This window comes from Siphateles boraxobius, unplaced genomic scaffold (assembly GCF_051911475.1).
Source record: "Siphateles boraxobius isolate OS27281-9 unplaced genomic scaffold, OSU_SipBor_1 8, whole genome shotgun sequence".
Lineage (NCBI taxonomy): Eukaryota > Metazoa > Chordata > Actinopteri > Cypriniformes > Leuciscidae > Siphateles > Siphateles boraxobius.
In genome coordinates this window covers 21,327,850-21,355,092 of record NW_027509208.1, presented here as the reverse complement: position 1 = coordinate 21,355,092, position 27,243 = coordinate 21,327,850, and the positions used below count along the sequence as shown (strand labels likewise).

Sequence of the window (27,243 nt, the reverse complement as noted above, 5' to 3'; positions counted from 1 at the left end):
GCGCCGCTGTAAATAAAGCTGAGGAGAGGCCTCCCCACCTAATTTCCTTTGGCCTCAAATTTAAACACCAATCCCTCTGACTGTTCTGTAACCAGGGGATAAACATCTCCTCACGTGGACCAGGTTCTCAACACGACCACTCTAGAAATCCAGAGAGAGGAGATATACACAATAGAAATTGTGTTTGACAAGTTGGATACAGTTGGTCTGGACGGGTCCTTGGCCAAGTGAGGTCTAAGCTGTATTGTCGAAATGAGGAGGTGCTGTACAGAATTGCTACTGCCATGACAGGCCGATTCATAAACTCATAATTGCAATAATTCTGTAATAGATTGATTTCATGTTTTAAGAAGTTATTGCACCTAGTTGCAGTTGTGATTCATTTACGTCATGAGGACATGCTATAAGAGGATATCGCTTATAAGATTCATTTCAGCTTAGTTTTTACAGCAAGACATGGATCCAAATTAGTGGGAAGCTAGCCAGAGAGAAAACTCCAAGAAAAGTCACCACAAATCTGTGTGCCAACGTTTTTTATTTTTTTTATTTGTTTCATATATCTTAATTTATTGTATTATTTATTAATTAGGCCTATGATTGTAACCTTTTATGTCACTTCACAAAAGAGTTTTCCCACATTTTATAATGGAACGGCTTTTATGGCAAACCGTTTTGACTTTGTATTGTATTTCTGATATGTGAAATTGGAAATTTCAATTAGTCAGAAATCAATACTTATCGACAATTCAATTTGAATGGCGGCCTATGGTGACATGTAATGTCAAGAATTACAGTTTTTACTCACTGTAAAAAAATATATTATATTTTTAAGAACAATGAACTTAGATGTTTAAGTCATTTTAACTTAAATAACATTAAACTGACTTTAAAACAACAATGAGTTGAATCTTGTATAACTTAATTGCTTAACTTATTTTGATGAGGTAAAGCATTGTAAAAACATATGTTGTCATAACTTATTGATCATATAAATTTTACAGTGAAATTTAATTGATATCAAGAATTTATATTTCTGCAAGTGGTGATGTCATTGTTGATATCAAAGATTACAATTATTACTAGTGAAAATGTAGGCTAATTCCTGATATAAAAAATCGCCATTGTTACTATAGAAATCTAATTCCTGGTATCAAAAATTAGCATTTTAACTAGTGAAAATTAAATGGTTGATATCAAGAATTCATATCCTGGGAATGAATACAAGTCAAAACGGCCTGCCATATAGGCGTCTCCTTTTATGCCGCAGAGCAGTAAATAAATATTATTAGCATGGTGTGGATTGTGTTTGCTCTATATCATGTTGTATCTTTCTTTTTACGTGATGTTGATCAGTGTGGGAAGGATGACCCATATTTCATTAAGCTGCGCTCTTGTTTCCGGCAGCTTTCACAACGAATTTATCTCTGACCAAGATACACACACTCAGCATTTGAGTTATCTGTATCAACACTGGCTGTGCTCGAGATAATAATGCAGCTTTAAACTTGTTTTTATTTTGTAGATGTGAGGTTTTATGTTACAGAAACACACAACTTAACCCTAAAGAATGTTTTGCCCGACTATGTTGGAATGCAATTTTTAAATACAGCTAAATATGTTATTAAGCTATTTTTATGACATTTAAGGCCCGAGCACCGGTGGTGAGAGGACCCCATTGGAATTATCTATTATTATTTTTCCATTATATATATATATATATATATATATATATATATATATATATATATATATATATATATATATATATAAACAAACGTTGTGTTTAATAGAAATTTAAAGCTTTATGAGGTTAAACTCATTTTATAATAGCATACCGATTCGCAAAATATGAACAGTCACAGCTGCATCGTACTTGTTTCCTATTGTAACACACATAAATACCTGTGTATATATATATATATATATATATATATATATATATTTTTTTTTATGTTGGTCTTGAACGAATTGTGCAGTAAAACTAGGCTTTTATTTTCAAACATAGCAATTGGCTATAGCTTTTGTTGATATGTTCAGAAGTCGAAATCAAATAAAAAGTAAAAATAAAATAAATGAAAGGAACGAGAAACAAAACGGATTGGAAGGTCTTATTAAAATAATTCCATTATCGAAAGGAATGGGATGAAACGCAAGGGTTATTGCAGGTATTGTTGTGCCTGTGGCTTCTCCTCCAGCCGCGCAATTCTCCTCATCAATACTGCAGTGAGATCGTTACGCAGCTGACATTGATAAATGACCACCAAACCACAGCATTTTCTCACCAGTACTGCAGGCTAGAGTAACACAAACTGGAGGTCGAAATAAGCAAAAGAACGTCTGTAGGAGCAGTCTTAGCTAAGATATCAAACAGCATGAGAAAAAACATTTGAAAATGTCACCGCGAAATTGCGTTTAAAAGATGCTGGAGATTGAAGAAGCGCGCGGGGTTTGTTTCTGAAAAATTACACGGCGTCCAGTCACCTGCTTTGGAAATATTGAATTAATGTGATTTATTTCTTCACAGATTGCCTCAAACATTTTACAAAAGACCTCTGCACACACTTAGATGATTTTAGGGAAACCACGGTTATCAAATTATCATTTTGCACTTCCAGATGCCCCTTTCAGTAGACATTATTAATGCCGTTTTTATTTTGTTTTATTAGTTTGTAGTCATCTCTGTTATAGCTGTTTGATATCTGCACGTTTAAAATAAATTTTGCCTTACATTTTATTTCAAGGTGTCCGTGTTACAGTGAAATTATACATTTAAGTAGGCCTTCTGGGTAATAATAATGAACTACATACTTGAGGTTTATGATTGGGATTTGTTGCATGCAATTATGCATAATTTATAGTTATTAAGTTACTACAGAACGTGTAACAAGGACACTGCAAAATAGTTACCGCTTTTTGTAACGGCCAGTTTCGTTTGCGTCTTTTTTTTTCCCCCTTTTAATGATTACTTAAATAAATTGTAGCACAGTTGAATTTTATTAAAATAAATAAATAAATAAATAAATAAATAAATAAATAAACAGGTATTTCTATAGGTAGGCTTATTTATAGCCTAAATTAATGGTAACTGCAAGTCGCATTAATGTCGATTCAAAGCATGGAATAACACGACACCATTCAAAGCAAGAGATTTAGGTACATTTTGAAAATGAAGCATTTATTACAAGAATTCGACTTTTGACTGTGTAGAAATACTGTACTGCTTTAAAAGACTCATAAAAGAAAAAAAATGGACAGAGCAAGAGGACTGATCAAACTTAGCAGTACATTAACAAACATATAATCGACTTTTTCCATAGAGAAAAGCAAGAGCGAGAACGGACCCAAAATGTACAACAATGTCCCATGTCCAATTTTAAAGGATCTCGACTGAATGCCTATTTCACATTGATGTGTTTTACAAATAACATTTACATAATTATGTACAATGGAACATCTCTAGTTGTTTAAAAACTCCTCCAGGCATACTTAGCCTTACCAAAGCACCATTGCTCACCAATTCAACATATAAACGCACAACTCATTTCCTCAGTGATGCTTTCCATAACACTTCATGTGGGGAAGACTTTGTGGTTTCAGATACTGGAATTTGTGTCAGATGTGTGATTCCTTCGAGTGGTTTCATTTCCCTCAAACTTTGAGGAAGCAAAGGTCTAAATCTATAGTCAATGCCACAAACCCAAACATTGAACATTTCACAAAAGAAAAACAAATCAAAAACTCATCATACACTCACATTTCAGTTCTTGAGGGCTTTTAGCATCTTTTACTATATTCCACATTTAATATGAACGTGTGCACTTGTGCGTGAGGAGGTATGGGATATTCGCGTCTGGGGCGGCCACTCTACGGTTGAGCAAAAGTGCACAAAATGGCGTGGTCCCCGTGCTTCTTGACGGTATAACAAGAATAAATAAATAATTTAAAAAGAAAAGATCTCCCAATAGTCTTTTCAGAAGTCTCTCTTTTGGCACAAATGCTTCAAGTCTGTTTTTGTTAAGGTGGTGCTCCCTTTGGAAGGTCCTTTGGCTGGAGTTCTGATGGCCAGATGATGAGGGAGGTCTGTGGGAGAGTTGGGAGGTTCTCTTGAAAAGAGGATCAGGTGAGGACGAATGTGATGACGTGACTCCTCATGCCTCTGGCCAGCACTGGAACTATTCCTGAGGCCACCATCAAAACCTAGAACAGAGGGGGGAAAACAATATTGAGAGATTTATTCTCCCACATCCACACTGTGAAACAAAAAAATACATTGCAGAAATATTACGGGAACATGTTGATTAGCAGAAGAAAAAATGTTTAGTCTAAATAATAAGCAAAATCTAGATCTCATCGAGGCATTTATAATGGAAGTGAAAGCATAAACTTTAAAGTATTTTTTCATTATACAATTCAGTAACCACAAAATGTAAACAATATGGAAGTTAACATGAATTTAGTGTGAAAAAAAGTAAGTAAAGTTATATCTAATTTTACAACACAACGTCTAAAACCCCAAAATGACCATAACAATTACTTACTGTAAAACATTTCCCCATAATTCAACTTAAAAACAACCATTATAATCGAATTGGCTGTACAAGTCATTTCAACTCATTAACACAATAACATACAATAATGTTTAATTAGTTAACTACTTTAGTTAACATGAAATAAGAATGAACATCTTTTACTAATCTTAGTTAATGTTATTTTTAATTTGAATTATTAAAATCAAATGTTGTATTTTTTAACATTAGTTAATGAGTGAACTAACATGAACAAACAATGAACAGCTTCACTGTAAAAAATTATATGATCAATAAGTTATGACAACACATGTTTTTACATTGCTTTATCTCATCAAAATAAGTTAAGCAATTTTATCAATTTATACAAGATTCAACTTATTTTTAAGTCAGTGTAATGTAATTAAAGTTGAAATGACTTAAACATCCAAGTTGATTGAACGTCTCGGTTACGTATGTAACCCTAGTTCCCTGATAGGGAACGAGACGCTGCGTCAAACGCTGCGGGAACGCCCCTGCGTTGTGCGTCATGAAGCACGTATGGAATCAGCCCAATGGAGAGATGAAACGTCATAGGCGGGTGACGTCATCGACCAGGAAACTATAAAGCACCCCAAAAACACAAGCGCATTAGCTTCTGATAGGCTTGAAGGAAGCGCTAACGGGAGTGCCGGGAGTATGGCGGAGCGACGCAGCGTCTCGTTCCCTATCAGGGAACTAGGGTTACATACGTAACCGAGACGTTCCCTTTCAAGGGAACTTCGAGCTGCGTCAAACGCTGCGGGAACGCGAATACCCACGTCGCCATAGGACCAAATGACCGTCATGTGAGACTAGCGCACAGAGGACGAGAGCACCTGTGCCCCAGGGGTAGAGCTTAAGTCTAGGTCATAGAACTTAATAAAAGTATGCGGTGAAGACCATCCAGCCGCATCACAAACATCACTCAGGGAAACCCCCGACAAAAGAGCTTTAGAAGCAGCCATACTCCTGGTAGAGTGAGCTCGGACAACCAAAGGTGAAGGCTGGCCAGCCGACTCATAAGCAAGTGAGATAGCCTCAACCACCCACTTGCTCATTCTCTGTTTAGACGCCGGACACCCTTTCCTGGGTGGCCCGAAACATACAAAAAGTTGTTCTGATTTCCTCCACAGGGCAGCTCTGTGGACATAAGCGTCTAATGCCCTAACAGGGCAGAGTGAATTAAGTTTCTCCTGGTCCGATGACATAAATGGAGGAGGACAGAAAGCCTGCAGAACCGTAGGTCTAACAATATTAGTAGGAACCTTAGGAACGTAACCTGGTCTAGGATGCAGAAAAGCTTTAACCATGCCAGGTGCAAATTCCAGGCACGAGGGTGAAACCGACAGAGCCTGCAAATCTCCGATTCTTTTTAGTGAAGAGATAGCAAGCAAAAAGATAGTCTTAAAAGTGAGAAACTTCTCGGGAACTTCTTCGATAGGTTCAAAAGGAGCTAGGGAAAGACCTTCTAATACAATGGCCAGATCCCAAGTCGGCACCCTCGTACGAACTGCTGGCCTCAGCCTCAAAGTGCCACGGAGGAAACGAGTTATAAGCGGGTGTCTCCCAAGAGAAACTCCACTGAAAGGGACGTGGTAAGCAGCTAGTGCCGCCACATACACCTTTAGTGTGGAGGGGGATAACCCTGTGGAGAAGCGCTCCTGCAGGAATTCCAGCACTGCACCCACTGGGCAGTTAACTGGGTCCTGCAGGTGTTCTCCACACCAAGAAGTGAAAAGTTTCCACTTCAAGGCATAAAGCTTCCTCGTGGATGGAGCTCTGGAGTTAAGAATGGTCTCAACAACCTCGGTTGAGAGACCGGAGTCTATGAGCTGGGCCCCCTCAGAGGCCAAGCCCACAGTTTCCACAATTCTGGGCGGGGGTGAAGTATCGTGCCCCCCGCCTGGGAGAGTAGATCCCTCCTGACCGGGAGCTCCAAAGGAGAACCGTCCAGGAGAGAAATCAGGTCCGCAAACCATACTCGGGCCGGCCAGAACGGGGCTACTAGTAGTAGACTGACCCCGTCCCGGCGGACCCTCTCCAGAACTCCTGGTAACAGAGCAATCGGGGGAAAGGCGTACAGACGTGACCTCGGCCACGGCTGCACCATAGCATCCAACCCCAGGGGGGCTGGAAGAGTGATGGAGAACCACCGATGACAATGAGTGGTCTCCTTGGAAGCGAATAGGTCCACCTCGGCGCGACCGAAACTCAACCAAAGGAGCTCCACCACCTCGGGGTGGAGTCTCCATTCCCCTGGCCTCGGCCCCTGCCTCGACAGGGAGTCTGCTACCACATTCAAATACCCAGGGAGATACATTGCTCTCAGAGATAGTAGCTTCCCTTGGGACCACAGGAGGATCTGACGGGCCAACTTGTAAAGCCGGCGAGACCGCAGGCCCCCCTGATGATTTATATAAGAGACCACCGACGTGTTGTCTGATTGAACTAACACATGATGGCCTCTCAGGTCTGTTAGGAAGTGTTTCAGAGCCTGAAACACAGCCAACATCTCTAGACAATTTATGTGCCACGAAAGATGATGATCCTGCCACAGACCTTGGGCTGGGCGACCACTCATGACCGCCCCCCACCCTGTGAGGGAAGCATCCGTCGTTAGCGTTATGCGACGACAAAGAGCCCCCAGCACAGGACCTTTGGATAGGAACCAGGTTTCTCTCCACATGACCAGAGCACGAAGGCAGCGCCGCGTGACTTTGAACGTGCGGAGCGGATTTCCCCTCGGGGAGAATCCCTTGGTCCTGAGCCACCACTGTAGCGGTCTCATGTACAACAGGCCGCAAGGTATAACGTTGGACGCTGCTGCCATCAGACCCAACAGTCTCTGAAACTGCTTGACAGTGAGTAGCTGGCCTAGCTTCACTTGTTTCACAGCTGAGAGAATCGAAGCGATGCGGGTCGGAGAGAGTCGCGCCCGCATCGATACCGAATCCCAAACGACACCCAGAAAAGTGGTCTTCTGGGAAGGAGATAATACACTTTTCTTTGCGTTCAGCCTCAACCCCAACTTTCTGATATGAGCGAGGACGACATCTCGATGCCGAACCGCCATCTGCTCGGTCTGAGCTAAAATCAACCAATCGTCGATGTAATTGAGAATACGAATGCCCTGAAGCCTCAGAGGCACTAGTGCTGCATCCATGCATTTCGTGAAAGTGCGGGGAGATAAAGCTAGGCCAAACGGAAGAACCCTGTACTGGTACGCCTCGCCCCCGAAGGCGAACCTCAGGAACTTCCTGTGTTGTGGAAGGATGGACACATGGAAGTATGCGTCCTTCAGATCTATCGTGACAAACCAGTCCTCGGACCTGATTTGAGACACGATCTGCTTGATAGTGAGCATCTTGAATTTTAGCTTCCCTACCGAGCGATTCAATATGCGCAGGTCTAAAATTGGACGCAACCCCCCATCCTTCTTTGGAACGATGAAATATCGGCTGTAATAACCTGACTCCAAACTGGGAGGAGGAACCCGTTCTATAGCCTCTTTTTGAAGGAGCGTTTTCACCTCTTGTTCCAATACCAGAGCCTGCTCGGGGCCCACCACTGTGTGCAGAACCCCTCTGAATTTTGGTGGACGACACCTGAACTGGATAGCATAACCCTTTTCTACTGTCTGCAGGACCCAATGAGATATTTTTGGAAGGCTTTTCCACTCTGCCAGAAATTCTACTAAGGGTACCAGCCTCTCGAGACTGGCCTCTGGTGTAACTTGAGCAGCAGACGCAGCGCCCTGTAACGGCGCACCGGCAGGGAACAACTGGTCTGACCGCTCTGAGACCCTCCTCAGAGGGAGCGAGCGTCCCTCGGGAAAGCGCTCGCTGGGATCGTCTGTGCCCCGGCATAAAGGCGGGGTTGGCAGAACGAGCCCCTGAGGGCACCGAGGAGGAATGGGCACCGTAAAAAGAGGTGAACACCTTTCCGCCTCGGTGGGGACCACCCTCAGCATCCTGAACGGCTTGGCGTCAGGACTTCTTCTTAGCCGAAGCCTTCTTAGCCAATATAACTGTCCTCAGATCAGTTCTACTGGGAGAAGGCTTCGGCTGAGAGTGTCGCGGCTGAGCCCACTGTCCAGCAGGGGGAGCACGAGACGCGACACTCTGCCTCTGCTGCGCTCTATGTGATGAGCTCGAAGACGGCCGGGGCTGCTCCCGCCCAGCAGCCCCAGGGACATGAACTTTAAGGGGAAGAAACTTTTTAAAAGCTGCAGTTTGTTTCTTTTCTTCTTGGAATTTATCGATAACTGAATTCACAGCATCACCAAACAACCCCATGGGAGAAAGAGGAGCATCTAAAAGAAAAGCTTTTTCTCTCTCTTTAATATTAGTCTGATTTAACCACAAATGTCTTTCTGCGGCCACCAGAGCTGCCATAGAACGACCCATTAATTTGGCCGATTCTCTGGTGGCACGCAGGGATAAATCAGCAGCCTGACGCAGTTCGCGAACTACGTCAGTACTGACCTCCTCACTCTCACTCATGTCCCTTAGCAGATCAGCCTGGTATGCCTGCAAGATTGACATAGTATGCAGACATGACGCAGCCTGACCTGCTGCCGAATATGCTTTACCCACCAAAGCCGAAGTGTTTCTTAAAGGCTTGGTGGGTAATGCCGGTGCCTTAAAAGATGATGCTGCTTCGGGGGAGAGATGGCTCGCAAGCGTCTCTTCCACACGAGGCAAAGCACCATAACCATGAGCCTTGGCTCCCATAATATTAGCGTATGTTGAAGTCTGGGGACTAAACACTCTATATGACACCGGTTTTCTCCATGATTTCGACACCTCGGTGTGGAGATCATGGAAAAACGGCAGGCACCGGCGTGGAGGCTGCACACGTGACGGCAAAAATCTCTCATCCAACTTTGATTTAGAAACAGACTCCTGTCTAGTCACTGGCCATTCAATATTAAGTTTTTCAACAGCTCTTGTTAACACCTCCATAAGCTCATCACTCTCAGGAGTGTGGGGTGGCGAATCCTCCACATCTCCCTCAACACTAACAACATCAAGTTCCTCAGAACTGGATAGCTGCAGCATTGGTGCCTCAGCCCGAGCGGAAGAAACCGCAGCGCGTGCTTCCGAACCCGGGACTGAGGCACTGGATCTCACAGGTGAAGGGAGAGATAAGGCAGAGCCCGTCTCAAACCCCGCTGTGAGATCCATCTGCGATCCCCACGATAAGCGCCGCCGCTCTGCCTCGGCAGAAGCGGGACCCGAACCGCGGGGAGCGCGCACCGAACCGCTCTCCTCAAAGAGCGACCGGCGGGAGCGGAGCGTCCTTAACGGCAAACGCTCGCAATGCTCACAGTCTGCTCCCTCGAGAGCAAACTGGGCATGCTGAACTCCCAAACAAACAACACAAAGATCATGTGTATCCCCGCTCGTTAAATAACGCGAGCAGGGAGGAACACACTTTCTAAACTGCTGTTCGTCCGCCATAATCTCTCAATATATATATATATAGGGATAAATTGTTTGTGTGGTGCAGGGTATGTAAGACAGACAATATCACACAGGGACAGATTCACATGTAGCGCGACTGAAAGCACAGAAGCTAATGCGCTTGTGTTTTTGGGGTGCTTTATAGTTTCCTGGTCGATGACGTCACCCGCCTATGACGTTTCATCTCTCCATTGGGCTGATTCCATACGTGCTTCATGACGCACAACGCAGGGGCGTTCCCGCAGCGTTTGACGCAGCTCGAAGTTCCCTTGAAAGGGAACTTAAAATAGTGTATGGATTTTTATTAACTATTATTAATAAATACTGTAACAATTTATATTTTTCAATACAATACTAATGTTAACAAATAAGAACATTGCAAAGTGTTACCAACTAAATTTTTGAAATCTTGCCTAGTTAAATCAACTTAAAAAATTAATTGATATAGGTTAAATTACTTTGATGAGTTACTATGACTTATTGATCATATAATTTTTACAGTGTATTTAATCCACTTTACACCTCAAATAATACATAAGTTATAACAGAGCAAATTAATATAAGTATGTTTATAAAATTATAAACTTCAGATTTCAGGAATTTCAATTAAATTTTTTTTTTTTTTTTAAAGAAATCTAAATATTTTTTGTGGTAATTAACATTACACCACAAATGCTCTCAATTAAACTTAACCTGCACCCAACTCTGAATATTCTTTTAAATAAACATACACCTGCCTCTAAGATCATAAACGTGTCTCTATCCGCTTTATGCAGGAAAACAGATCTTCATAATGATCCCAACGATCAGCCAGCATATGGTGTTTAACCAGAGCGAATTAAGGACGGGGAAACATTCCTCTAAATGACGCAATTACAGTAACGACTCGATGATAATTCAATCAAAAAAAGGTAGGATTAAATAGTCTGGAAATTATTTAGTCGGCGTGTATCTGGCTCCTGCGAGCCGGAGCTCGTGATATCTCTATGTGTCTGTGGCTTCGGTGGGGGGTGTTAACCTCCGCTCGCCTCCCCTCTCCTCTCCCTTCATTAGCGGAGGATGAGGTTGTTATTTGAGAGGAAAGGGCTGTGTTGGCACGATTGGAGAACTGGATGCGGTGCCTATTTACATATAAAGAGCTCTATTAATCAAGGTAAGTGTCATTATGGAGGGGCTCATTGGGCAGCACAGTGTGGGTATTAAATAAAATTCTCCATGCCAGGCCGCCCGCGGCGAGCGATACGTCTTGATTTGTGGACTGTCAGAGACAGGCAGCGAAGATGGAGCCGGGGAAGGAAGGTGCGCGAGTGTGTGCGCGTGAGGGGAGGGAGACGTCGTCGTTGGAGAGAGAATTGCCACCATAATCAGATTTCGCACGCCGAGTGAAAGGAGAAAGAGAGGGGATGTTCTAAGTACCAAAGCGTTTCCTTACGTTTATGATTTGGGAAGCAGGGGAGGCGTTTACATGTAGTGCCACTGTCCATCCATACCCATGTTCATACCCATACCTCCCATGGGACCTGTGAGACGGAGAAACAAAATTAAGAAAACAATAAAAACACATGCAAATGTGCAGGAAGATTTTTTATAACAGCACTAAACTTGAGTTATGCGCAATTATTATCAAAGCGCTTCTTACCGCCAGGCCGAAGACCCATGTGTTGTTGGCCGTCTAGCACAAAGCCACCCATTGGCTGACCATCGGGGCTGTAAGCGGATCCTTGACTTACTAAAGACACAAAGACACAGTATATATGTGTGATGTATGCACACACTGCTTATGTGGTGATAGTAAAGATTGTAGAAAATAAACCTGCACTTTACCTGCTCTGTTAGACTGATCAATCATGGGCTGCACGATTCTTCTTCGAGCATTGATAAACCTGTCAAAGAGAAGAAATTTACTAAATCTATTTATATTACTGACCGCACACAGTATATTTTACTCTTATTTAAACACTCAGGACTTTTACTACTGTGAGCTCTTTGCTATGATTTACTGCAAAATATCCCTTAATGCAGTGCGATTTCTCCTGGGCCTTTGGGTTAATGGACCTGTCAGGAGTCCACAAAAAAAAAAAAAAAAAGCTTATGCACTGTTTAAGTGCCAGACCAAAGAAATTCTCTAATTTATAATGTAAACAAGCTGAGGTTTTCTTAATAAAGAGATTTTAACACCTTTTACAAATTACGTTTTGAGAAACATTCCGTTTAATGGTGAATTTTATAGTTGAGGACAATAAAAACAAATAGATTTATTTGATTTGTGGTCTGTTTTTCCTTTCGTCAGCACTCTAAAGTTAATCTCTGTTTTTAAGACTTGTTTTAATTGCGCTTCTTGCTGCAATATATTAGTGAATCAAGTAAAGGGGTCATTGCTCAATAAATATTCAATTGATATAGCATTGGCCTGGCAGCCTGAGGGTATGATTAGCCTAACTGCTTTTCAGACACTAATATGCTTCAGCAGCCCGTAACAGAGAGGTAGGAAATGCCCCTGACATGCAATGGGAGAAGGAATTACTTATAGACAATGAGTCTTAGCCAAATGTTTGTGAACACCTTATTTGGTCGTGGTAAACACATGTTAGTGTATGGTAGAAATCTTAAATGTCCATGTTCTATAAAAAAAAAAAGAAAAAAAAAAGGAATGATAATACTTAATATTCATCGACTTTTTATTATATAAAAACGTGTCTGCTTTATGACTATTAATAAAAAAATAGCTTTTGTTGACATTTTATTAAAGTATGTATGTTAAATTAAAGTAGAATTGAATTGAAATGAAATAGAATTTAATTATCTACATTATATTTGTATTCATTATATGGTTTAAATACATAAATAATTAAAATTATTTTAAGTTTAGTATTTTAATAATAAATATTTTTATCGTGGAAGAGGAAAAAGTCTAAATAATATATATATATATATATATATATATATATATATATATATATATATATATATATATATATATATATATATATATATATATTCAAATATCAAGGAAAATGAAACAAATTAAAATTAAAACTTAATGAAAATACAGTACAAAATATTAAACTTTCCTGATTAAGAATAGTGCTGACTGAAGTAGTGTATGCTATCCAAAATAAAAATTGTATTATGAGAGCATATGTGGTAAATTAAAATAAATAAATTGAAGTATCAAAATTATACAGTTTAAATGCATAGGTTAGGGTTAGTCATACAGACAAATAATAAAAAACAAATATGTAATGAAAAAATCTTAGCTTAAAACTTAATAAAATAATAAATTATTTGTAGGTGCCTATTGGTAATCTATCATTACATACTAATATCATACATGCACGTCCTTTTCACATTCTCAAACTGAGAATGAGTATCACATTTGTGTAATCCAATAACATATATTATAAGCAAGATGTTTCCTAAAAAAAACATTCAGGGGAACTCTGGTTACCGAACAGCATTCCGGAATCCAAACATAACATTTTACAACTTTTCTAAAAGCCCCTCGGAGACCTTGGCAAACCTCATCATTGCTCCTATTCTTACTATTAATTGTCTCATAGGGTTTTTGAACACCGTCTAATAATAGTGTGAGGAATCAGGATCACCGGACTTGAAATGGAAATATTACAGAGATCCCCAACCCTGACTTCTAAGTGCTGAGAGGTCAATCTGGCAAGTCAAAAGTCAAAGGTCAAAGGTTACTCACCAGTTATTCACTTGTAAGATGGTGAGGCCTGTGTCCTGTGCTAGCTGCTTCTTCTGCTCTTCAGATGGGTAGGGGTGCTGCAAGACAAAAACAACAAGAAAAATTAGATTAATGTGTAAGAAACCTCTGCAGTTAATAACATTGCTGTCCGATGATCCATAAAGCAATAATGAATGGAACATCTAAATTTCTTCATTTTTTAAAGTTGTGTATTTCTCCTTGCAGTCTCCATTAATAAAGCAAATCAAAATGACCTTACTTTTTCTTAAAAACCAATCTGTTTAAATGACTAACGACTTCAAGCACCAAATGTGAGACTCCGGGCAAAAACGTGGATCCCATATGACTCTTTCAGGAAATTACATCATTATGTATGATAGACTTCCCATATGCAGCCCTGAGTTGGAGAATTTCCCTGTGTCTTATTGGCTGAGCGCTCGTGGTTTTGTTTGACATTATTTGACATTACTTGACAAATGATCGAGTGGGTGTGAAAGAGAGACAATGGAGAGTTTTGTTTAGGGTTGAATAGGGCTTGGCCCTTGGTGGCCCCGCGGTGGCCCCTGGCCCCTGATCTTCTTGCTCTCGCTGTGAGTGCAGAGGGAGGGCAGCAGATGGCAGGCAGGGGTGAATGTATAGACAGTCCTGGGTCGTGGGTGTGCACCAATTTTGGCACTGTCATGGCCTCACCTCCCGTGGTCACCGGTGAGGGATGAGTCCTGTTCCATGTCTCGCTCTCTCTCTCTCACACAGTGACAGAGATTTCCCTGCTCACCTCCTGGCTTGCTAGCTGTCATTGTGGTGATGAATGACTGTAAGCCCTGCCCCCTTTCTACACAAGCCAGTGACGGCCGAATGCAAGCTGGGCTCTGGGATCCATCTTTAAACTCTTATCAAAAAGCTCTCGGCAGGTTGCGCAGTGATTGTTCGTTAAAGTTCATTGAAGAACCTACTTGTTCAAACGACGAAGCTAGCCGACAAGCTCGCTTTCAAAGAATCGCTCATATTTGCATGAATTGCACTTATGTCTACTAAGAAGCCCCCTCCTCGTCCCCATTTGCATGCCAATGGAGATCCCTCTATCTCGTTCCAGTGAAACTAACAGTTATAACTGTAATGTTCCACTGAATCTTAATGTTCCACCTTTCTTTAAGATTGTCAGCATAGGGGGTCTTTATCGTGGACCTCTGAATAGGTCACAAAAGATGGAGGCTTAGACCATATGTAAGAGCCCCCCCCCTCCACCTCAAACGCCGCACACTGGCTCAAAGTAGAAACCGACAAAACGTAATCCAGCAGCTTTCATTCAGCCCCGACCCCAAATGAATGCATGATCGCCTGGGTGTTGCAATGGAGGCCATTCAGAGGCCAAAGTCCCCTCTAACACTTTTTTTTTTTTTTTTGTCAGAGGACACATCCTCCAATGGGAAACACTTTTGCTTCACAAATTGCTCTGAAAAGGAGCTGGGAACAGAGAGAGGATAATTCAATTAGGCTCTCTTTTTTATCTCTAAACTCTAAAGGTGGGTAAAAGGGAAAGGATTACTATGTGTATGAGACCTGTGTAGCTCTTAGAAAGTGCAGGAATTCTGAAAGAGAATGGAAAACAGGAAGACGCAGGAGAATTGTGGGAATTTAAGGAGGTGGACCGGTGAAAATGTGCAGTGATTCAAGAGGGTTAAGAATGCCACAAATCAGCCCTAAACCAGCAAGCTTTGTTGGAACGGACTCACCCCGAAGCGAATACGACCCTCGGTTTTGACAAGCAAAATGGATGGGAGGGCCGAGAGACAGATAATAACACACCCTGCTAGTTTTAATGCAGTTTGGATGCAGGCCGCTGAGCTGAGAACAGTGGGATTAAACTAATTCGCCAAGAGACAAGTCAAACAATCTGGCCCATTTTTACGCAGACTTTCGATTTCCGACAAGGAGATCTGAGTGAGTGTTACCGTAAGATGCTGGAAGAGCCATGCCCGCATGATGTTGGTCGCCACTTTAGGAAAGATCCCTCTCTTCTTCTGCCGTTTCTTGTCCTGGTCGTCTTCGTCCCCAGTTCCCGGAGATGCCAAGCTGTTATCCAAGCCATCTCCTGATAAACAACAGCGTGAAAGCAGGGCGAGAGAGAAAAAGCAAAAGAAGAAAGTAATTTTAATGAGATAAAACATCACCTTCAGTTGTTTATTCAGACCGATCACCAGTGCCACTCACAAACGCGATGTGAAAGAGTCACGCAGGGGGGCTTGTTTTGATTAGCAACAGTAACACAAGGACCGCGGCGAGCAGAAGTATCCATGCAGTGAGAGGGAACGCTAATCAACAGAGCGAGATTTCTCCCGCTCCCTCTCGCTGTCTCAATGTCAGGGATCTCGAAGAAAGCTCTGCACCAACCCCAGTGCTATTAATTCAATGTGAGTTCTGTCTTTGACAAGGGGTAATGAATGTCCAGGCTCCATGCTTGAATGGGGAATGGAGACTTGGCACTGCAAAGAGAATATCTGATCTGCATTAGCACTCAAAATCAAGTCGAAAAACTCGGGAAAAACATAAATAAAGCAACGCCTGTAAGTGGTAGTTGAGAAAACCGTATTCGACTTCAGAATTTATGTTGGTAATTGGTTTACCGTGCAGGGAAAGTACATCCGATGCTGCTAACCCGCTCATTTACAGTCTACAGTAGCCACATTGCAAGTTTAGTTAGTGGCCACGTACACACACTTCAGCTATTATAGTTTTTTTTTTTTTTACTGAAGTTCATGCATTATCTGGGAATTGAACCTTTGACCACAGCATTCTGATCACCTTGAACTACATTTCTGTGAATGTGTGTGTATAGGGATGTACATTATCCCACTTGTTATATGGCTTCTTGCCACATAAGTAAATAATTAGACACAAAATATTGGCTTGAGTTTAAATATTTTATTAGGACTTTAAATGCAAAAATTCTGTAGAGAATAATCGTTAGCAAGTAGCAAGCTCAAACAAGACCGATATTTAAGGCATACGGTACAGTCATGCCACTTATTACATGCCATTTCACCACATAAATAATAAGAGGGATAAGAGATGTTGATTCGACATGAAACTGTTTTAAAATCAAACCTGTTTGTATCTTAGTTATAATCCATTACAGTGTACAGAACAATCGTCACAAAATGGTAGCAGCTGCATTTGTATGAAACAAGACAGCAAGTCTGAGATACCCAGATGACATAATTAAATAATTGTACAAAAAATATTGATTTGAGTTTTAATATTTTATTAGCTCACCAAACGCAAAACTTCCACAAAGAAAAAACGTTCCTAGCAAGCATATAGCGCTGACTTCGGTTACCCAGATGAGCCTGTGTTATCAGTTTTACTGGTTTTTATCAGGGAATCTCATACCGCTGGATGGTGCGATTGACCAATCAAAATCAAATTCCACAGAGCCGTGTAATATATACACGTATGTATTCACAACTAATAGTAAATATTAAACATTTAATTACATAAATAATGTTTCGTTAATTACATTTTTCATATAAAATATCTCACCTATTTACTCTTGCAAAATGTTTCAGAACAAAGAAAGAGCTGAAATCTGGCTATAATAATGTAAAATCAGAGAGAAATATGTGCTGAAATGACAACCCAACTACTTTTAACTATTGAGATGGCTGCTATTTTCTATTTGTTAAGTCAAATGAGAAAAGTTGGAGCATTCATGAAAATCCAAGTTTCCAATTTGTAATTGAAAGTTTGATGATACATTTGATAATACAGTTTGATGATACAGTTTGATGATATGCTTTTTTTATTTTTGACGCTGGTAATTACAGTAATTCTTATTCCAGAATGATGTGAATGAGGAATATATTGTAAGCTCAATTGATGCTCAAGAAAACAATACTTTTTGAACTGTGAGCTCTCTGATAACATCAAGCTTGCTTTCATTCCATTACCATCCAATCTAGTTTAAGATCAGAGCCAGGCAGGAGGCCGCTTTTAAACTAAGGTTTCCGTCTTGTCCTCCTCCCCACCCTCCTTTCTCTCTTTCTCTCCATCCCTCTTTCCCTCTTCCATTAACTGTGCATCAGGCAAGATGATTTACTTTTAACAGTCATGCTTATTTTTCTTGCCCTGAGGGTAGAGATGCCTTGAAAGCCTGCCCGGAGGGTGTGTGAATAATGTATCTGAGGGACTCCTCCCCGGAGGCGGGACAGGAACCCTACTTTTCTTAAGATTGGCCCTGCTGTGTCTCCTTGTTTTTTTGGATGCATCAATCAAAGGCGACTGTATGCGCCATATTCATGCATTAATATTTCAGATAATGAATAATGACATTTGAATATAAGAAGGGGGGTGGTGGATGGACTTCAGGCTGACTGATGCTGTAATCAAAATTCAAGTCAAGGGCAGGGCAGTGGTCTCACACTGTCTGTCTACACAACACAGACTGCTGTTCCTTCTCATTATGCTTTCAGGAGTTTGCATGTTGACCACAGTCTTAACTGGCACAGAGAGTTAAGGGTTTCAATGTGAATATAAGCAAAATATTATACACTACAGTAATGTGTTCTTCAAGGGTAAAGAAAAGGAAAAGTGAGAAAAGAGGGGGAAACAATCTTTTTGTGTGTGTGTGTGTTTGTGTGTGTGTGTGTGTGTGTGTGTGTGTGTGTGTGTGTGTGTGTGTGTGTGTGTGTGTGTGTGTGTGTGTGTGTGTGTGTGTGTGTGTGTGTGTGTGTGTGTGTGTGTGTGTGTGTGTGTGTGTGTGTTTGTGTGTGTGTGTGTGTGCGTGCGTGCGTGCGTGCGTGCGTGCGTGTGTGTGTGTGTGTGTGTGTCCATGAAAATCAAATATCAAAAAGGTTATATAAAAGATATATTTTATATTTGGAAAAATTTAAGTATCAAAATGTATCAAATATCAAAAAGGTTAGAGAGACTTAATATTTTTTTTTTAAAGAGAGGAACAAATTGGAACTTTAAAATGGGACATGCCGTTTTCAGTGTCTTTATGAAAAAAACAAATATCAAAAAGGTGTTAGAATGAACAAAGTAATATATGAAAGACAATTAAAATGGTGAAATGAAATAATCTCAAATTAAATGTAGAAAAAATAATATGAACATATATATATATATGTATATATATATATATATATATATATTATAAACAAACTTTTGTTAGATGCAATTGATTAGAAATTAATCATTTTTACAACACTAAAAAATAAGTGAGATTTATAAATGATTATGAAAATCAAATATCAAAAAGGTGCAAGAAAAAAACTGATAATCAATAAAAAAGTCACTTATTCTGAAAGTATCAAAAAGCAGATGACTTTAAGGAAGAAAAAGGCAAAATGTAAAAATAGAATAAGATAAAAAAATAAAAACTTAAAAAGTGACATTTTACACATACAAAACATGTTCAGGTGCCAGAAAGATTGAAAAGAATAAAGAAAAAGAAAGAAAAAGAAAAGTAACCTATTTTGAAAGTATAAAAAGTATATATTAGGGAATAATAGGTAAAAATAGAATAAGATACAAAGAAAAGAAAAGAAAAGGGAAAACCGATAGATAAAGAGAGCTGGGTGAGATCCTTACATCTAAGGAAGCCTCAAACACTCCCCCCCCCCCCCCCCCCCTTCTCCTCGAGCCTCTCTCCTCCTGTTCCAGAAAACGAAGGCCGGAGGGCTGATCCAACCCGACGCTAATCGCTTCTGACTGTTCCCTGGCAACTTGGCCCATGCAGCCTGTGCGACTGCACTCTCTTTAAAGGCTGCAGCTCCCTGAGCCCTACCTCACTCCCCGGCCCCGGAGTCTGCACGCGCAGCGCAGAGGGGGGCCGGAGCAGCCTGGAGGAAGGCTGGAGTAAGCCCTCGGGCTGTTTAGAGAAAAACAGCACCCTAAGACATGGAGAAGAGGCTTCTAGCTTCAATCTACAGCCCCCCCCCCCCCCCCCCCCCCCCCCAATTTAACTTGTACATATAAAGCAAAACTTCTGAAGGGAGATATGATGAGCATATGCATATAAAACACGTCAAAGTCTAAGTAAAATTTTTCAAAACGGTTTTCCCACATCCTTCAAGCCGACCCTCACGGCGGCCGTGTCACATCACTGTACCTTCAGCGTCCGAGAGATGACAAGGTCCAAAAGCTAAAAACGCTCTGCGTTGTTCTGATGCTGATAATTAGATGAACTGGAGATAGATGAATGTCCCGAAGACAAAGGGTCCCCGGCACAAACTAGCCGGGTCTGATGACTGCCACCCCGCACGCATCACAGAATAAATCCAGTTTGCTTGCTTAATGAGCTCGCCATGACCTCAATCTATCACGAACTATACTTCTCCGAAGGGGCCATAATTCTGACTACTGGACGCAACAGACTGGATAATTACTGGACGGACGCAGATGATTTTGTTCTCGCTAATCGTTTCGCTTAAAGCATATTGATTAGATGCTCTTATCCTCTTGTCCCCCGTGGCCATGATATGATCTGGAGGAACATGGGATTGGACCACAGTTAGGTGGTATTGACAACTACAAAAACGCGGATGCATCAGCGCTTGACACTTGTTGTTGGTCCACTACACTTCATGCTGGGATTTCACCTCCATTGAGGGTTCAGATATAGATGTAAACATCCTGTCTCAGCCTGTGTCTTTCAGCGGCCTTAGAGGTAACAACTGGCCTGGAATGTCCTGCAGCTTCCCTTTGTTCCCTTTCGGCCTTTGTGATGGACATTCCTAGGCTCTGCATTCCCACCAACAAGGCACATGTTTAGGATAGCTGTGGAAAACCCCCTCACTACCATCCCGAACTCACTGAGGTGAGTCAGCGGTTCTTAAAAACCACTCGGACTGTGGACCGAGGAGCTCTTCTTCGGACCTTACTTGAAGGTTCCCCAACGGGAAAAACTTCTACTGATGTGCAACAAACAAAGGGAACCCCTTACAAGAGACAGGTGCTTTGAAGAGGCCCAGTAATCCCTTGGACTGGAGTTGGGTGACTGACGTAAGACCCCCCATTCACTTGTAATGGAAAAAGGTGTTTGCTTTACCGATCTCTTGAATGATAAAGGGAGGAACACTGATCCAAAGTGGCTCCTGGAGGAGCAGCAGGTAAATATCCCTGATTCTAACCCAACCTCAGCCTCTGATCACCCCAGATATCACCCCTCCATTGTGACTAGTATTTGAAGTGCTCTGTCCTTCAGGCCGGCAGGGGTCATTCCTCTTCCCCTTCTTCAATGCATGCTCTTTGGGGTCAAAAGGCCGTGGGTCTTGGATGTCCCCCCACTGTTGTTTAAAAAAAAAAGCCCTGTGTGTGGAAAAATGCCGCCACCCAATGCTTTTCTCTCTTTTATAAAGAGTTGGATTGCAGAAATACTACTGGCATTGCTGCTATGCCAAACATTTGACATTTTTAGAGCTTTTATATTGTCACACTAAGACCGAATTGTCAGCGAATTGCAATCTGGCTACTGGCTTTTGATTCTGGTTTCTCTTGTCTTGTATAACATCCTGCTATTGTTCTGCATAATGGTCGGGCTATTGATGTCTGATGGTTAAAAGGAGGTGAGAAACCCTGAAGGCTATTTTCACTGAAGCAATTACACACACAAAAAATAAATAAAATAAATTTAAATAAATATGACAAAATATGATTGTGACGATCACAATATAAATTAAGAAAAAAAGAGTGACATGCAAATAGAAGATCTGGTAAATTAAATTAGACCCTTAACCTTTCAAGAACATTAACTACCTACTGTGTCCACAGTTAAATCGTAAAACCAGCTCAGTGAACCATCGCAATGATGACACGAACAATGACACATGACTTTGATTAGTAAATGCCGTTTACAGCCATGCACATTAACAAATTATGAATTTCAATTCCACAAAGTACCATAGATGTTGTAATCAAAGTACAATATACACTGGAATAAAGTGGTAACCTATCTAAAAGAGCTATTTCAACCAATTAAAATTGAGTTTGGTTGGTATAAATTATGGTAATTCAGCAATGTTTTTATTTTTTGACTGTAAGATGTTACCACTTTTAGGTTTCATTTTTTCAGTGTATGATGTAAAAACAAATTAAATCGAACCTCAGGGAAAATACTACTTGAAGCTTGGAATATGAATTAAGACGAGTCTTTTCAAAAAAGCACATTATGACGTAATAGTAAAACTGACAGGGTTTCCTACCTAGTTCACTGCTGTTGTCTCCGCTCTGAGAGGCATGTCCCCCGCTGGAGGGTCCTGGGGTGCCGACTGAGGGAGTAGAGTGAGCGTCGTCCATGTCTCTCCAGGACGCTGGATTCTGAGGTTCAGAAACATCCAGAGATCGAAGGGTGAAAAAAGAAGGCCACATTACTAACGCTATCAACATGCATGCTATTTTTAAAACAGTGATTTTTTCAGCGCCTAGTTACCATGTCTGCGCTGAAAATTAAAGACAACTGAAACGCATGATCCCAACAAACCCAAATACAAGTCCTATGGAGCCACGAATGGAGTAACTGCTTCTCCAGATATCTGACTGTAAATGCTCACAAGAAAACCGACGGCATTCCCTTTTTATCCAAAACAGGGTATAAAGCACTTATACAGGCTCAACATAAAGGCAAACAGCAGCCGTTCCTCTTCAGGCCCTTAGCGTCAGCTGTTTGCCTGATGGTGATCAGCTAAAGAGCTCTAAGAAAAGGCCAGAATAAGCTCCTACAACAATAAAGCTGTGTGAATAAGACCCTTCACTGTTTTCTCATTAGGACGTACAAAAGCAGTCTGTGGGTTTGTGTGTTTATGTGTGTGTGTATGCCGTTAATAACGTTTCAGAAGGCCACTGTCTCCTTTCATCACGTAATTCAAATTGTTTTGTGTCACGCTGCACACTTGTAAATCGATAAGACATTACAGGAGCATCAATAAAAGATTACAGTTATCGTCAAGCGTACAAAGGTACATATTCGTCAAATAAATTTCAGCTGACCAAGTGAAGGTATGACGGTTAGACCTCACCATCCACGGATTTATTTACAGGAATCGTGTGGATGGGAAAAGTCATCAACCATTTTACACAATGGAAAATAGAAGCATGTAATAAAAGACAAAACTATAACAGGCTTTTAACGTTGTGTTTTTCTCTGTGTGTTCAATAGGACTATAACCTCTCCTTCCCATTTTGACACTGAACAGAGCGAAGCAGATTGTAAAGTCCCGTTCTTCTTAATTCTGTAGTTTTGTTCCTGTGACAGGGGGTGGTGCGTTGATAATAGGAAGCACAACTGTAAAGAACACACTGTTGGTCTCTGAGTGAAAAAAGACTCCCCTCCTGCTTGACAATAACAATCCAATCAGTTCAAAGACAATAGCGCATTCACGTGCAAATGTAACGTTGATCATTAGGGCTAACGGAGGGGTGGACAGTGGGGGGAAAACCCTGACCCTCAACAACACCTGCACCCAACATGACAGGCTTCATCAGAATGATCTTCATCATCATCATCATCATAATAATCATCATACCTCTTAGAAAAAAAGATATATCCTGGGGCAATGTCTTAATGATTCATATTAGAGCAATGAGAAATGGATTTAGATAATGTTCTTTAAATAAATTAGCATATGTAAATAAGTAATTACTCATACTCTCTCTGCATTTATGACTAAAATGCATCGTGGAAGAAAAAAAGATTAGGGAAATGAATGGCTGAGGCACTATAATTTTTTTTTTTCTGGTTTAAAAAATCAGGAAAATTAATTTTAACTCATTCAATAAACTTCACCAGTTAACACTATACACAATAAATGACACTTCCAGTCTTTCCTTTGTTGGAAACATAATAGCCTACTATAAACATACAAACAGCTCTGCCATCTAATTGCCCTGTTTTATGATGTCATAGAAAGCCAATTAAAACTCACGTGATCTGCGAGATTCGTCGAGGATCCTGAGAGGTCGTCGAAGTCGGACTTGCACCCATCCCGTTCATCAATAACCAGGTCAATGGGCATTTTGCCCTTCAAACAGCTAATATACCGATGACAAAAGTTGTCGCAAAGCTCGTGCACCTGATGAAAAAAAATGTATTCAGTTTGTTTATCACCAGAACAATATCACATTATAATAATTTTGAAAAAAATAAATAAAAAAAATAACATACCTTTTCGAGTTCTAAAAGATGGAATCGTAATACTTGTATTGATTGAATCATCTGAGGAAAGAGTAAATTAATGCATGAAATATTTAAACCAAAATAACAACTTGAAACAAAAACAATAATAATATAATAGGCTAATAACAATAATAAACTTTGATTATTCCAATAAAAAAACATTTATATTCTATAAATGTATATTCTACATTAGGCTACATTCTATTATATTCTAGTTATTCTAATCGCGCGACAAATCACACTCACATCAAAAACTTCGCAAGTCTGATAGTGTTGGCTTTGTAATGTTATGACAATAGCAGGAGTGTAAATGGGTTCCTCCAGAGACGATGCTTTGAGGGAGCCCAGGGCAAAGACCCCCACGCCCTCTGATAACACGCGGCCTCATAAATCACTAAAGCTCCCCCTCGCATATAGCTCTCTGAAGCGAATATACCTGAAACAAAAGCTGTGCTAAACGACATCTTACACTTACCAAATTGTCCAGCTCAGGATTAGAAGAAAATAACGGCTTCTCTGCCCGAATCTGTATACAAAAATTTCACAACTTTGTTAGAACAACAAAACAATATATATATATATATATATATATATATATATATATATATATATATATATATATATATATATATATATATATATATATATATATATATATGAAGCAAATAAAACAAAAGCAAGTGATTTCCAATTTCCCCAAAAATGTAATTTAGTTACAACTACCGAAATCGTTAAGTCCTTAAAAAGATGTGTATATTTCAATCAAAAAGTTACCTGTTTGGCAAACACAGCGATGTCCTCGTTAAATGAATCGGACGAGCACACATCTCCTCCAGCGACTCCGGGCTCTCTCGGTGTGCATGTGGCCAGCTCGCACTTCTCAAACACCAGAGCCAGCAGCGGGAATAACGGGTGCCTTCAAGATTCAATAAACATTTACATGCTTAGTTCAAAACATGCTTATATCAATAACTGAGCAATCGTGCTGATGACAGTAATACGGCTTTGGAGTTTTTACTTTCATTACTTTGACGGCCACACAATGTTACTCAGCCTATAAGTCAGATAGTGTATAACAGCGTTCTATATTTTTATGATGAAAAACAAACAGCTTTATTTTAAAATTTAATTATGCAGCACACTATTTGAAATTGTCGATATGCAGACATTAAGATTGTTCGTGCATAGCAATTTACTGACTGAAATAAATGTCACTGCCAAACGCGGGTAGGCTATAGCCTAAAAAGATTGTGTTAACTAGCAGATATCCCATGCAAGAAGTTATATAATAAAGTACCCATAAATTTGGTCCTTGTCTCTTTTAAGTGCGTCGTTGACAGCCGAGCCCATGCTACTGGGCATGATGCTGTGCGGTGCGTGGGCCCCGTAGTGTTGGTTGGCATGTGGCGGTGGCCCGTGACTCAAATGGTGAACCTGCGGCAGGGGCCGAGGCGCGTGCGGGTCCCCGTACATCGACGTCGGAACCCCAACTCCATCCATGCCGCCATAGTGGGCAAGGTCTTCGTACTGCATCAGATAGAAACCGTATCATAGGCAACTCAAATAACAAATGTGTTTACCTAATATTGATTCAAATGTTAAAAGCAAACTTTACGACTTAGGCTAAGTTGTTTTACGCGGTGGATTTATAAGAGAACCTACCCGTTGAGCCATCAGCATACGACGCTTCTGTTGATGTTAAGTGCAAATTGTGATTTTATCCAACGAGGAAGCAATTTGAGTGATTTAATTCCTTTTGTGCATCCGGTTTAAGAGGACTGAGCTGTTGGTAATCCGTTGAGATGATAGAGCATATCCTGTGAAGAGTTTTTGATCACTTCTGTTTTTCAGCCGCTTTTGGTGCTTAAGTAATTCGACTGTATTGCTAAATACACTTTGATGAATGAAAACTTAACAAATAAAAAACGACACTCTATAGGCTAAAAATATTTGCTTCCACTTCAACCTTCGACAGTCTAATGCACTTTACCCTTCAAAGACTTCCCGAAGTCAGGAGAATCTTTCCAAATTCTGGGATGTTCGTGTCTGCAATCGCAAACACTGCAAGGAAAAACTATCCGGATCTCATGGTCCCTCTATGCAACCCACGCTTTGCCTCGACTGGGATTGTGTTGGTGACTGGAGCAGGTTCCTCTTGAAGAGACTGAACCCCTGATGACTGAGCCTGGGAAGCGTGGTGGGTGTTACCAGCTCGACACCTCTACATAAAGCAAGAGAAAACAAGAGCGCAATGACCACGAGTAGCCAGCGAGTGTTCACATTGGATACGCGGGCGGATGACGCACCACCATCCTCTGCGTTTTGTTACTAGGGGTGGAGTGTCTTTATTTTTAAAAGTGCTAAAATCAGATCAGTGCACTGAGTCGCACTGGGAATGGACCTTGTTTCAACAAATTGCTGAGCATCACAGCATTTGAGCCTTTGCAAATATATTTACCACAGACTAAAGCCTACATTTGGACTGCTTCGTTGTTCAATACGTGTTCGTCATACATGAAGTTATTAGGCTACATTTAAATTATAAAGTTACGTTTTTTTTCTTCCTGTCCTTCTGTAAATACAGTAAATAGATCAAGCTGTCCTGTTCTCCAATGGTAGTTAAATAACTGTCTGAAGTTATTTTTTATTAATTTTTTTTCCGTTCAGTTTAATGTTATATGTTGACGTTGATTTCATTCTTTTTTGTGAGAAAAACTATGGTTAATGTATGGAAATAGATTTTAAATGTGGAGCTATAAAAACCCGTGCAGTTATACACTATTCTTTTATTCCAATCGTTTTTTTGCATAAACGACACTGAGGGAATTCTGCACGACTGTCTCTCTGCAATTCCATCATAATCATGTTAAAACGCATACATTTTAGGAAACGAGATCGGATGGGAAGAAAACACAAACTAATTTGATGTAGAGATCTATTTAATTTACGTTGCATTCGACAATTTACATTTGGATTTTTTTAATGCTCTTTAAAAAAAACGAGTTCTTATTTATATTTTAAAATAAGTCTATATACTAGGAAAACTACTATGTATTTTTGAAACGATATTTATGTTTATTTAAATATAAAATGATATCGAGCAACACAGTGTTAAACAATACATTTTTACTTTTTTCCAAATTCTAAACAGCATTATTTTTAATTGTATTTTAGTTAATAATTTTAATTCATTTGTTATATTGCTGTTAATTGTTCCCCGTTTTATTCAATCGTTTTAAGAATTAATTCTGGCCTAAATACATTAATTTCAAATTCCTGTGAAAGTGTTGCTGCGAGGATCTTCACTGAATTCTATTGAAAATATACCGTCAGATTTAGATTCGGCATTTC

The 27,243-nt window shown here is 40.4% G+C and overlaps 1 protein-coding gene across 1 annotated transcript; it reads right to left on the bottom strand.

Annotated features, from left to right (window-relative positions):
- Window positions 1-3,155: 3,155 nt before the first annotated feature.
- On the bottom strand, window positions 3,156-26,124 carry meis2b (Meis homeobox 2b). The gene is made up of 13 exons (XM_077219580.1): window positions 25,555-26,124; window positions 25,190-25,419; window positions 24,667-24,808; window positions 24,368-24,418; window positions 23,881-23,931; window positions 23,642-23,788; window positions 21,923-22,037; window positions 15,671-15,810; window positions 13,719-13,795; window positions 11,837-11,895; window positions 11,652-11,741; window positions 11,445-11,532; window positions 3,156-4,197 (listed from the first exon to the last, which is right to left on the bottom strand). Exons 1-12 carry the CDS (start codon window positions 25,570-25,572, stop codon window positions 11,474-11,476), a joined length of 1,179 nt encoding a protein of 392 aa, XP_077075695.1. The 5' UTR covers window positions 25,573-26,124; the 3' UTR covers window positions 3,156-4,197; window positions 11,445-11,473.
- Window positions 26,125-27,243: the final 1,119 nt, after the last annotated feature.